General features: G+C 45.2%; 1 protein-coding gene across 1 annotated transcript in view; it reads right to left on the reverse strand.

The window, feature by feature from the left end:
• The window catches only part of TASOR (transcription activation suppressor), a 165,231-nt gene that overhangs the window by 135,282 nt on the left and 15,368 nt on the right, over window positions 1-14,581 (reverse strand). Inside the window, 1 exon segment of the mRNA XM_068253699.1 lies at window positions 4,127-4,199. Coding sequence (XP_068109800.1) covers window positions 4,127-4,199 — 73 coding nt within the window.

A 14,581-nucleotide genomic window follows, 5' to 3' on the forward strand; every position in this document is an offset into this window, starting at 1 on the left:
GTATAAAGACTTTCACACTTCACAATATATTTGCAATAATTGACACTATTTAAACATGCAACAGTTTATAAGCCACATATCGTATCTCACATACGCAATTTATTAAGGCATGATATATTAATGCCCAGTAGTGTAGATAAGCAGAGAGCAGAGAAACCGGCACTACTTAAAGAGACACTGAAGCGAGACTAAATCTCGCTTTAGGTCTTATATATAGCAGGGGCACGTGTGCCCCTGCTAAAACGCCGCTATCCCGCGGCTTAACGGGGGTCCCTTCACCCCCAACCCACCCCCCGCAAACCTGGGTCGGAAAAAGGTCGCTGGAGCTGATCTTCCTGGAGGCAGGGCTAACGGCTGCAGCCCTGCCTCCAGTCGCGTCTATCAGACGCGCATCGCCGCCTCTCCCCCGCCCCTCTCAGTGAAGGAAGACTGAGAGGGGCGGGGGAAAGGCGGAGGTACGCGTCTGACAGACGCGCATGGGGCAGGGCTGCGGCGGTTAGCCCTGCCCCAACCAGGAAGCGCTCCCCCGCTGCTCGGAGGGGGTTTGGGGGGACAGGGACCCCCGTTAAGCCGCGGGATAGCGGCGTTTTAGCAGGGGCACGCATGCCCCTGCTAGCTATGAGGTCTGAAGCGAGATCTATTCTCGCTTCAGACTCTCTTTAATAGGCTGTTTATTCATTCACATTGATCAGGTTAAAAGTATCTTGCAGGCATGCAAAGTTGCAAAAAAAAGTATAAAAGACATACCCTTGGGGGGATGGTAGCGTGGCTGGGTGACTTGTGAGTAGTCAGTGCTCGGGTGCTGTTGCCTTACGGCCTTTTCACGCTTGAACGCGCTTCTACGGAGGCTGCACAGTGCGTTCAAGCGTAAAACGGCCATAAGGAAACAGCACCCACTGCTCACAAGTCACCCAGCCACGCTACCTTCCCCCCAAGGGTATGTCTTTTATACTTTTGAATAAATAAACAGCCTATGAAGTAGTGTTGGTTTCTCTGCTCTTTGCGTACGTACACTACCTGTTTATACCTGCATACCAGAGCACGCTTCGATACACCAGCTCAGCCTTGAGACACTGTAGTTTCAGCCTGCTGTCTGTTCTACATACTAGTTGCAAGTTATATATCTTTTTAGGCTAGAGCACACAGTAATGTCCACTGCGTCAGGTCAAGACTATGACGTACATACGGATTCCGGTGCGGACAGCTCACTAAACAATGAGCAGGAAAGTGGAGCTGTGGCCAGTGTTATATATTAATGCCTGCATGTAACATGCTAGAAAATGCAGCGATTAAACAAACAAAATATTTATATCGCGCTTTTCTCCTGGCGGACTCAAAGCACCAGAGCTGCAGTCACTAGGACGCGCTCTATAGGCAGTAGCAGTGTTAGGGAGACTTGCCCAAGGTCTCCTACTGAATAGGTGCTGGCTTACTGAACAGAGAGCCGAGATTCGAACCCAGGTCTCCTGTATCAGAGGCAGAGCCCTTAACCACTACACTAGCCAGCCACTCTACACTATCCACTATCACAGATATGCATTATGTTAATTCTCTGTTGTAGATGAACAGAATGGGCGATGCGTGTATGAAGATGCAAAAGTTAGATTCTTACCTCTTCTACACCGCCACATTCCTGTCAATGTATGTGCAGGCACAGTGATGGCCCACGCCTATGCAGTAGCCACTCAGGCACAGTGGAAAAAGCTGTGTACTAGCTACTTCGAACAACTGCTTGTGCCTTTGGGCTATAAAATGGGAAAATCCAGGGTAAATATTTTATGGGAAAGTTGCTCAATGCGTCATTTAGATCAGTAATTTTTTGTTTCCATGTACTTTTCAGGAGAGCTGGGCTGAATTCAGCATCAATTGAGTTATTAAATACTTTCAATGAAAGGAAAAATAAACACAGACACTTACAAAGTGGGTTTAGTACTAGAATTGATAGTGAGGAGCTGGGAGGGGCACAAGTCAGTCTTTTCCTGTTTAGACAGCTGACCATAGCCACAGGAAGGAGGATGTGAGTGAGACTAGATGACTGTGCAGAGAAAGAAACGCTTTGCTGACAGGTCTATATTTTGTGGACAGATCTGTCATGGGACTGGCTTTTCCAAATGCAATGGTTGATCACTCCGGCTGTAAAGCTGGCGTATGAAATATAGACTTGTGGGAAAATGGGTGAGTACATTTAAATTTAATTGAACCTTACATGTACACTAGTAGACCTAAGCCCGTATAAAAACGGGCTCTAGGTCTGTGTTCCTGGGCGCGCAAGCGCCCGCCACCCGCCCACTCATCCACCCCCCCCCCCGCATGCGACCGCCGCCCATCCAGCCACCTGCTCGACTCCCTGGCCCAGTCCCCGGCCTCCTGTCTCTAGGTCCGTGCTGCGCACATGCGCAGTGGCCAGAAGCACGGACAACGCTACACAGAGATAGGAGGCACGGATATACTGTAGGAGTTTTATTATAGAGGATAAGGTAAACTGTATGGTTTATTACACTGGTACAAGTAACCTTTCACCACTTAAAATGAACCCAAAGTGAGAGACATATGGCAAGGGAAGGAGGATTTGCAGTAGAAAATGTGTGATGTTCAGAACCAACGTGTGCAGCACCACTGAAAAGCATTATGAGTGGCCCTAGCCTTAAAGAAAACCTATAGGGGGGAGGAAAAAAGTTGCATGCTTACCTCGGTAGAGGGAAGTCTCTGGATAATTCAGGGGCTTCTCTGATTGTCCTCCTCTCCACCACTGTTTGTTCTCCTCTTTGTGCCCATGCTCCCATCTATGTACTGAGCTACAGACACTGGATAACAGACCTTCCACTTCAAGCTAGAACATTATTGCAGGACAGAGAGTGGATACCTCTGTCGATGCTAAGACAGTTATTTGATTCAACCCACCTATAACCAATTTAGACATTTCCTTTTGAGTTAGGGTAGGCGCAGGGAGTTATTCAGAGACGTAACTTTCTTTGAACAATTCTGTATTGCACAAGGGCTAGCCCAAAAAAAAAAGGCCTCTTTTAAATGATTAGACAACACAGAGTCAACTTTCATCTTCTCTTTAAACTAACTTTTCAGCATTTTAAAGGGAAGGTTCAGGGAGGGTGGGTAAAAAATCAAAATCAATTTCCACTTACCTGGGGCTTCCTCCAGCCCGTGGCAGGCAGGAGGTGCCCTCGCTGCCGCTCCGCAGGCTCCCGGTGGTCTCCGGTGGCGCGCCCGACCTGGCCAGGCCGGCTGCCAGGTCGGGCTCTTCTGCGCTCCAAGGCCCGGAACTTCTGCGTCCCACGCCGGCGCGCTGACGTCATCGGACGTCGTCCGGGCTCTACTGCGCAAGCGCAGTAGTTCTGCGCCTGCGCAGCAGAGCCCGGAGGACGTCCGATGACGTCAGCGCGCCGGCGTGGGACGCAGAAGTTCCGGGCCTTGGAGCGCAGAAGAGCCCGACCTGGCAGCCGGCCTGGCCAGGTCGGGCGCGCCACCGGAGACCACCGGGAGCCTGCGGAGCGGCGGCGAGGGCACCTCCTGCCTGCCACGGGCTGGAGGAAGCCCCAGGTAAGTGGAAATTGATTTTGATTTTTTACCCACCCTCCCTGAACCTTCCCTTTAAGATACCCAAAAATTGGTGAAAAAGTGCTATCAAATTTGAATATTTTCTTGCTTGTTGGTGGCATAAAAGGCATTTTATGACAAGTTGTGAAAGTATCACCTAGGAGAAAACAAGAGAAAAACTGAATTGCATATGGGCCAAAGTCTGTTTCCTTTTCCTCTCTCTTTTGTTCTGTTTGTTCAAATACACACCCTCACTTTATACTTAGTTTCTGTCATTGATACGAATCCCTTAGTGTGCGTTTCCTTTGGTCTGACAGGTTTCATAACCGACATGAAAGCGGTTTCACACTTTTCTATAGAATGCTTTACAGATTGTTGCAGTTGATCTGTTTTGTACCTACTTGTTACAATTTGTCTTATTTCTATGGAAGTGTTGGCTTAATACTTATATGCAGCAATGGAATACTGCATATGCCATGCCTTGCTGATTCAACGCTCTAATGTTTGTATTGATGTTTTTACCCTTTGTGGACACAAAAATAATGTATCTTTATAATAAAAATTACAAACTCACCCATTGAAGGCTTTCCAAGTGCAGTTATTCTAGAATGTCCCACAAGTAATCCTCTCTCACATATACTTTGTACCTAAAAGGCAACATTCACATTAAAAATAAAATACAAAAAACTTTGTCAGTTAAATATATCTAAATTAGGAGACACACAGTTACAGAAAGTGCGCAATAACTGTCTAAATAAAATTAGGCAGGTGCAAACATTTGGGCACTGTTGTCATTTTATTGATTCCAAAACCTTTAGAACTAATTATTGGAACTCAAATTGGCTTGATAAGCTCAGTGACTCCTCACCTATATACACAGGTGAATCAAATTGTGAGAAAGAGTATTTAAGGGGGTCAATTGTAAGTTTCCCTCATCTTTTAATTTTCTCTGAAGGGGGTCTTCTCTGGGGGTCTCAAAAGAACTCTCAGGCCAGAAACCCAATAAGGAGCGATTTTCCGAGCGGTTTGCGATTTGAAAACTCTTGCTAATGTAATGCTATTGATATGATCCCACTTGAGCGATTTGATTTTATAAAAATCCCCCATAGCACTGCATGAGCAAGAGCTTTTACTAATCACTAGCGATTAGAAATCGCTCCTAGTGGGTTTCTGGCCTCAAATGACCTGAAGACAAATTGTTCACCATCATGGTTTAGGGGAAGGATACAGAAAGCGGTCTCCAAAGATTTCAGCTGTCTGTTTCCACAGTTAGGAACATATTGAGGAAATGGAAGACCACAGGCTCACTTAAAGTTAAGGCTCAAAGTGACAGACCAAGAAAAATCTCGGATAAACAGAAGCAACAAATGCTGAAAACAGTCAGAGTGAACCCACAGACCAGCACCAAAGACCTACATCATCTTGCTGCAGATGGAATCACTGTGCATCGTTCAACCATACGGCGCACTATACACAAGAAGATGCTGTATGTGAGAGTGATGCAGAAGAAGCATTTTCTCCGCTCACAGCACAAACAGAGCCACTTGAGGTATGCTAAAGCACATTTGGACAAGTCAGCTTTATTTTGGAATAAAGTGCTGTGGACTGATGAAACTAAAATGGAATTATTTGGGCATAACAAGGGGCGTTATGCATGGAGTAAAAACACCACAACATTCCAAGAAAAACACCTGCTACCTACAGTAAAATATGGTGGTCGTTTTATCATGCTGTGGGGCTGTGTGGCCATTGCAGGGACTGGGAATCTTGTCAAAGTTGAGGGACACATGGATTCCACTCAGTATCAGCAGATTCTGGAACCAATGTCCAGGAATCAGTAACAAAGCTGAAGTTGTGCCGGGGTTGGATCTTTCAACAAGACAATGACCCTAAACACTGCTCAAAATCCACTACAGCATTCGTGCAGAGGAACAAGTACAACGTTCTGGAATGGCAATCTCAGTCCCCAGACCTGAATATAATTGAAAATCTGTGGTGTGAGTTAAAGAGAGCTGTCCATGCTCGGAAGACGTCAAACCTGAATGAACTAGAGATGTTTTGTAAAGAGAAATGGTCCAAAATACCTTCAACCAGAATCCAGATTCTCATTGGAACCTACAAGAAACGTTTAGGAGGCTGTAACTTCTGCAAAAGGAGGATCTATTAAATGTGGATTTAATTTCTTTTTTGGAGGTGCCCAAATGTATGCACTTGCCTAATTTTGTTTAAACAATTATTGCACGCTTTCTGAAAATCCAATAAACTTCATTTCACTTCTCAAATATCACTGTGTGTCCTATATGATATATTTGACATTTTTTTATCGTAACAACCAACGATTTATACAGGAAAATCATGACTATTAACAAGGTTGCACAAACTTTCGCATCGCACTGTAACATCTCACTAGTTACTGACAGCTCAAGAAAATTTATTCAGTAGGTAGGTGTGGCTATAAAATTCAAACCCAATCCATGCCCACTAAAATGTATTCTGAATGTACTTTGTTGCATTTTTATGAAAGGTAAGAAAAAAAACCCTAAGGTTCACTTTCAGATAAACCCAAGTTCAAATCATATGAAGTAAAAGCAACCATGAAAACCAACAAGGTTATGTAGCATTTGCATATCAGACTTCAACATTCTCACAGCATTCTAAGGGGATAAAAGTAATCCAAAGTCCTAGGCCCATATGCAATTCACTTTTTCTCCTCAATGTTCTGGCATGCTGGTGGTTTAAAAGGCATTTTTGAACAAGGTGTGAAATTATCACCTAGGAGAAAACTCAGGAGAAAAAGTTAATTGCATATTGGCCCTTGTGTGTAAAACCTCACACATGTACAAGTACAGTTGTCCACAGGGATAGAGACTTGATCCCTCAGGGTGACAGCTTGGTGCTCTACAGATGCCTTGTTAGCTTAGAGGCTAGTGACACATCTGATGCCATGGAAGGATGAGACAGGGCATGAGAGATCGGCTTCCGGAGAGGAGGGTGAAGAGGACAACAATACATTTAGGGTTGGGGCGGGGCTCATGTCCACACGCCATCGCGTTCAATCCACCTTGTGTACCTAACAAAGGATACGTCCAGGGAAAAATACAAAAAAATTCACTTACCTGGGGCTTCCTCCAGCCATGTTCGGCATTATCGCGCTCCACCGCTGACATCAGGATTGTACTGAGCAGGCGCAGTAGTTCTGCGCCTGTGCAGGGCAGCGCTGAGGACGTCAGCGGTGGAGCGGTGAAACACTGAAGAAGCCAATCTGGCGAGGTCGGCTTTTGCAGCGGAGAAGAATCGGGAGCCACCGGTGCTGTGGCGAGGGCACAGGACGGCTGCCAGGGGCTGGATGAAGCCCCAGATAAGTGGATTTTTGTTTTCATTTTTCCTTGGACGTATCCTTTAAAGGGGCATTATGGGAAAAAAAAATGGCAAATTTAAAAAATACATATGTACACATCTGTTTAAGATGTACATTTGTCCAAGAGTAAAATAAACTATAATTGATTTTCTATGTAGTGGTCACTTACAGAAAGTTTTTAATCTGATGGTTCTGACATCTTACTGACGAGTTTCCTCCACACTCTGCTGTGAAGTTATTAATTACAGTGGGTAGCGGCTGTGTCATTGCAGCCAGCCCTGTCACTCAGGGACACTATTCTCTGACCTCCTCCTCAGCTCCTGCCTGTCAGTGTTGTGGAAAGCTCATCAGCAGTGATGAGCTGGACCGCGGGAGCATTAAAGAAGGCCAGGCACAGGAGGAACGGAAAGTATGCATGTCTATTCCTCCTGGCGAGTCTCCCCTGCTGCAAGAGTTCACAACACTTTCCTTCTCTTCCTCTCCTTATCAGTAGGTACAGCAGCACAAGCTGCATCCTCCCTGTTCTTCACTGAGCAGGACAAATATGTACTCCTGGTGCCAGAGCGCTGCACGAACCAGCATTAGCATAATTTTTGTTTCAGGATTATTTGCATCTCATTGACCACCCTTAAAGGAGTCATCAGGCCAAATATAATAAAATAGGCGCTACTTACTGGGGGGTATGGGGGGGCTTCCTCCAGCCCCACGCTCCCAGCATGTCCCTCGCCGCAGCTTAGTCCCAGTCCCCGGCGAAGACGTCAGAGCAACCTCCAGGCCGCTCTGTACTGCGCCTGCGCAAGTGGCTTTCAATCACCACCACGTGGGCCGGAGCGTAGTCCGCTCCAGTCCACGTGGCGGCGATTGACAGCGCCACTCGCACATGCGCAGTACACAGCGACCTGGAGGTCGCTCTGACGTCATCGCCGGGGACTGGCACGGAGCTGCGGCGAACAGCTGACGGCAGAGGTGCGGCGAGAGACATGCTGGGAGCTTGGGGCTGGAGGAAGCCCCCGGTAAGTAGCAACTATTTTAATTATATTTGGCCTGATGACTCCTTTAAAGAGAATCTGTAGTGTTAAAATCGCATAAAAGTAAACATACCAGTACATTAGGGGACAGCTATTCCCCTCTGTCACAATTTTGCCGCTCCCCGCCGCATTAAAAGTAGCCAAAAACAGTTTTAAAAAGTTTGTTTAGAAACAAACAAAATGGCCACCAAAACAGGAAGTAGGTTGATGTACAGTTTTGTCCACACATAGAAAATACATCCATACTCAAGCAGGCTGTATACAGCCTTCCTTTTGAATCTCAAGAGATCATTTGTGTGTTTACCTTGTGTCCCCCTGCAGCTCTCACCCACTGAAGAGTTATGGCCCATACACACGGGCTACAACTGTCACCGCAAACACGTGGCACGCGCGCGTTGCGGCGACAGTTGCGTGGCGTGGGGTCGTGCATAACAGATCCACAACACTAAAGAGTTGGCAGCCTTCCAGACACAGGGCCACAAGTCCGACAGGGGAAAGATGAGCTGATTTATTACAGAGACGCTGATAGTAGAAAGTGCTGCAGTAAGCCAGAGCACATTAGAATAGGTTTAGGAACTTGTAGGATGGTAGAAAAAAGGATGAAATTTGTTAGTGTCTCTAACAATTGAGGAAAAAAAACTGGTAAGCTTAATAATAATGTTCTATTAGATTTTTATTTTTGATAATTTATGTTCTATTTGTCAGATGTAGGCTGTTTCACAAGGGACTGGTTTTGAAAAGTTCAGTGACAAATGTTATACTTATAACTCACACTTCACAAAGTGATTGGTTTCATCATTTTTCCTTGTTCAGTTTCGAACTTAATTACATTTCTCAAGTTTACACATCCCCTCCACTATCCGTGCAGCAAAACACTCTGCACAGCCAGGAGTAGAGAAGCATGTCTATACAACATGCCTTCAAAAATTGGCACCTAAAATTGAATGAAAACCTGTAAAGATTGTTTTGGGTGACAAATACACAGCTAGATAGCATACTTCACTTTGCCATGCAGAAATAGTTTTGCTTCAGCAGTTTTGAGGGAATGAGAGTTTTGGCACATTAAAATAGTGGCTACAGCATGTGACTTAGGGCTATGCATTTTTAAAGAGGAACAAGATTGTAAATATACAAGGGCAAAAGAGCCCTTATTGTAAAGCTCCGTGTTAGAAGCGTAAGGATCAGAAGGCGTCAGTGACGGTAATTCAACTGCCAGCTCATCAATCATTACAGGTCTGAAACTACCCCTCTATATCCAGTTATTCTAATTCAAAGTCTTCCCAAGCTCTATGGCTACACCACCTGCATTGCTGCAGCTCACTTCATCTTAGGCCACAACTGCCAAGCTGGGGGAGGGCTGAAGCAACACAAGTGGGTGTGGCTACAGCTTAGGAAGACTAGGAAAACAAAAACCCACCAAGGGCAGTTTTGCCAATGGAGGTGACAGATTTTCAGACCCCTAATAATTTACAGGAAAGCAGGTGAGTTATTGCTACTGACACCTGACAATCCTAGCAGCACTAACATTACAGTCTTACATTACAGGCTCTCAGATTTTGAATCTTTGTACTCTTTAAAATTTGGCTCACACCAACTTTTCTTTTTAATGTGTTGCAGGGAGTGTCCACACCAATTTTTTGGGGTGGTGGTGAATAGACACTCCAATGGTTTTTTTTTGTTGGTTTGTTTTTTTAATACATTATTTATCAAGACACTCCAATGGGTTGAACTAAAGGGTCTATATTTGCAATAGGCAAGTGGGGCCAGACTTTGGGTAGTTTATGCAAGTTTTACAAGAGCTGTACAAACACACAGTTCAGCTGTTGAGTATCATGTACTGCTCTATGGAAACAGGATGGGAAAGACAAACCAGAAGTAAGCTGCCAGCCCCTAAAGGTCTGTGCACACAATTATCTGATGACTTGCCAATTTTACCATTTCCATGTAGTATGGGAGCATAATTACACAGTCTGTTCAAAGCATTCAAAAATATGGTGTCCCCATACTACATGGCAGTGGTAAAATTGGCCAGTCATCTGCTGATTAAAATTGGATGTGTGTAGAGCCCAGTAGGGGACTACTAATGACAGGCAGGTTGCTGGCACCAGCGCCAACTAAGAAATCTGAGATTAATTTACAGCACTGACTGGTTGTCAAGCATACATGTATCAGGGGAAACCTGCACAAATTCGTGCCTGAAATAAGCCCGAATGGTTGCATTAGGCAACCAAAGCAGCAATTGTATATGAGCAATTACGGTCACTAAACTTGCCGCTTTCTCATATCTCTGTCTTTGTTTCCAAATCATTGGAGTGGTTGTAATGCATATCAACATTTGCCACCACTGCCTTTCCCATTTGCATTTGGTTAGCACATCAACAAAGTAGGTACCTTGGGGTTTCTCACTCTTGTAAAGAATTTTGTGGCTTTATGATATTTGAATACATGACATGAATAAAATGATGTTATTCTATATTCAAATGTCACACATTTTGCTACACCCCGATGTCATCTAGTGTTATTTACAACATAAACTTATCTTATTTTGGCATTTGAAAACTTCAGTTTACATTTTTTTAGCATCCTGCAAGTGAAAAAGTACTGTCAGTTATTCTAAGTATTTTCTTCCTTGTTGGTGGGTGATGTGTGAAAATATCACCTAGGAGAAAAAGTGAATTGCATATGGCCCATTCTGGGTTGCCTTTCATCTATTAATAGTGATGTTCTTAAAAGTGTACCAGAGCGGTCGTAAAATGAAGATTTGATACTCACCCGCAGCTTCCACCAGCAGCATAAACATGTGCAAGTCCCACGCTGTCCTCCCGTCCCGCAGTCTACCATTCAGCCGCAGTCAGCCCCGGTATCTGCGAATGCGCAGGAGGTGACGCGACTGAGTCAGTTACCAGAGCCGTTCGCGGCTGAACGGCAGACTGCGGAGGACGGCATGGGACTCAAGACGGGTTTATGCTGCTGGAGGAAACTGCGGGAGTGTATCAAATCTTTTTTTACGACAGCTCTGGTACACTTTAACCTCTTGAGGAATGGAGGTTTACACCCCCCCTAGTGACCAGGCAATATTTTACAATTCAACACTTCACAGCTTTAACAGTTTATTGCTTGGCCATACAACTAATGGGAAAATATTGAAAACCGCAAAAAGCAAACACCAAACCGCCAGTTTCGTTTTTGCAGACTCAGATTCGGCACGCCACCACGTGCATCATTGCATGCGTTACTGCAGTTACAGGACGCTATAGCTGATGTCAACACATATCTTTGCATGCATTGACACCCACTATAGCGTCCTGTAACCGCGGTAACGCATGCAATGATACGAGTGGCGGACCGCAGACTCCGAGTCGGCAAAAATAAAACTAGCTGCCGGCAGTGGACCAGAGGATCCGGGAGGGACGTCGAGGGTACAGCATGGCTGCAGAGGGATGGTAAAAGCCCCAGGTAAGTGAAACATTTTTAATTGGGTGTAGGTTCACTAAGTATCTAAATTACTAGCAGAAGATTTTTTGGGGAGTGTGAAAACTAAGCACCTAACGAGAAAAAAAAAAAAGTGTTAGGCAAATGAGTCTGTAGCCATCAACGTCTTGATTTCTGGATTTTGTGACCCTTGATACTTTAGGTCCGCTGTGCAAAAACTCAATCATACCTAACTATTGCCCTTCAAGAAAACTTGTGTATAAATAACTGGCACATCATATAAAAAAAAAAGTATCCATTACTAGTGCAATATTTTCCTCAGATGCAATCATTTGATTCGATTTTTTACAATATAATTGTACAGCAAACCAAGCAGTATGTGGAGAAAAATCAACATGAAATGTTATGATCAATTGGAATGTTGGATTTTATAATAGTATCAAATGATCACATCTGAGCAAAATATCGTACTGTTAATGGGCACCTTAAAGGAAAACTGTAGGGGAAAAAAGTGCCTAATTTGGGTACTTCCCTCAATAGGGGGAGCCTCTGGATGATCCAGAGACTTCCCCCATCCCGCTACTTTGCTGTCCTCTGAAAATCCGGTAGTCGATGCCTCGTGCATGCGCAGTAGCATGGATCAACTGACTTCAGCAGAAAGAGCCAAGCTCGATGGGATGTGTACTACTGCACAGGCAGCTTTCACTGTAGCATAGACATTATCAGGCTCTGCTTTTTCTGCCGAAGCCCGAGTGGGTCCATGCTGGCTGTGTGGCCTCACTTAGGGGATTTATGCCACTGCACAAGCCGCCTGCGCAGTAGTACAGACCAAACCTGGCTCGATTTGTGTCCTGAAGTACTTCCGAAGACTAGAAGATGCATACTGGATGTGCCAGTATGCATCCCTGGAAGCACTCGGGGACGCATGTGCTTCTGAACCTTGCCAAGGAGTCCTGAAGGCCCGAATTTGGATTGGGGGACAAAAGTGAAATAAGTAGTGAGGACCAAGAAGGATAAATGGGATCCAGTGCAAATATCAGTTTTTTTTTCCTCTTCAGGTTTCAAACCTCTTCAGGTTTGCATTAGACATAAATGTGAATACTTCACCACTACTAGCTTTGTACTGATAAGATACAGAGCCACTGGAGTCTTGATTACGTACTACTGCTGCCTCACTCAAGGAGAGAAAGAACAGACATAGGCGAACAGAAATAGCCAAAATTACAGTCAGTCAGTTTATTCAGCGTTTTGTAACAACTGATATTAAATAGAAACAGAATAGTACAGGCCTATATGTTTTCTGCAATTAAACAGTGAATACGTGCTTGCAATCTTCAGTATGCCAGGACACTCAGGCAACAGGTATATGGCAGCCTCCATATCGCTCTCGCTTCAGTTGTCCTTTAAAGCGGTATTGTCACCATAAAAATCAAATTTCAACAGCAACTGGTCTGAGTGTATTAAGTGATAAAGATGCTAATCCTGCATTCAAAACTTTTTTCTGCTGTTATGGTTTGGAGTTTTTACATACTATAGGAGCACTGGCCCTAGTGCCAAAAAGTTGAATGCTGGGAGTTCTTTTTATCTATATTATATTCCTCCTCCTCCTCTTCCATTTATTTCCCTGCCTAGCTGATCATTTGTGTTTACAAGCAAGGCTATGGTGACTCAGTGATTGGATGTGTAAATAAAAAAAATTAAAGACTCTGGGAGGAGGGCAGCTAATGAATACACAATGAGCAAGAAAAGGAAGGGGGAAAAACAAGAGTCAGGGAGGATAGGATGTCAGCATTAGCTTGGCAAAATGGCCACTGCCTAGAATAGGATTTTCTGCTTTTCCTTTGTAAAATTCACAGGAATCATTACGTAGATAGCACAATACATCTGTTAAGTAGAGGTAGTATTTATCTACTTCTATATGAGTTTTTTATTTCTAGGTTAGCATGGGTGTCCCTTGTTCTTTAAACAGCCAGATTTCACCCATTTACTTTCAGTAGGGAAATTTAAAAAGGGAAGATCCGCGCAGACTATAAAAAAAAAAAAAAAAAAAAAAAACACAAACTCCACTTACCTGGGGCTTCTTCCAGCTCCTGGCAGTTGATCGGTGCCCTCGCCGCAGCTCCTCTCCCTCCCGACGTCCAGCGATGAAGAATCCGACCTCGCCAGGTCGGCTTCATGTGCGCTCCACGGCGCGGGTCACGTGGTGTAAGTGACGTCATCGGGTCTCTACTGCGCAGGCGAGACCCGATGACTTCCCTACACTTGACCCCCCCCCCCCGCTGTGGAGCGCACAGAAGCAGACCTGGAAAGGTCGGCTTCTTCACCACTGGACGGAGGGAGAGGAGCTGCGGCGAAGGCACCGATCGACTGCCAGGAGCTGGAAGAAGGCCCAGATAAGTGCAGTTTGTTTTTTATAGTCTGCGCAAACCTTTCCTTTAAGGAAACTGACATTCATTCTAAACACTTTCAATGGTAAGTTCTCCAAACTTAAGACAGTGGACAAGTCCACTAGCCAAATTCCAAATGGCAGTGGAAATATTTCAGAAGCTGCAACTCTCACTTTAGAGAGCAGGGTCACAAAACTTTGTATACCTGGTCCTTGGGACACTGTAGGTTTTGCACGTGCTTAATTCCTCCTCTGGAATGCTCTTCCGCAACACATCCATCACTCTCCAACCTTTGTTTCCTTTAAAGAGAGCCCGAAGTGGGGGGAAAAAAAAAAAAAAAAAAAAAAAAAAAGTAGGCTTGGGGCTGAGCGGATAAGGTAGCCGCAAAAACCGCCGCTCCTGTGGGCCGCAATGGCCCACTTTCAATTGTTCGACCTATAGATCACGATGCTGCACCGAGAGACTGTCTCATAGCCTGCAGGGAGGCGGGGGAGCAGCAGGGGGCGCGGCCAAGGAGAGAGAGCTGTCCAATGGCAACTCTGTAAACCCTGCAGGTAAGCCCCTGGCAGGCGTTTTAAACAGTGAATTGCTCTCCTCACAGATAACCTCAGAGATAGCAACAAATATTGTCGCTAATCTCGGGGGGGGGGGGGGGGGGGGACCCAGAGGCATGTCAGAAGGCAGAGAACATGCCTCTGTGTCCCATCTGTCCCCAAAGACCCACCTCGGGTTCTCTTTAAATGCCCTCTCAAAACTCACTTGTCACAGCCAAGCATACGCTGTAACTTAGGCCACTTCCCCTTTGTCCTAAGGCCAAGTTGCAC

This window comes from Hyperolius riggenbachi, chromosome 9 (genome assembly GCF_040937935.1).
Source record: "Hyperolius riggenbachi isolate aHypRig1 chromosome 9, aHypRig1.pri, whole genome shotgun sequence".
In the NCBI taxonomy this organism is placed as follows: Eukaryota; Metazoa; Chordata; class Amphibia; order Anura; family Hyperoliidae; genus Hyperolius; species Hyperolius riggenbachi.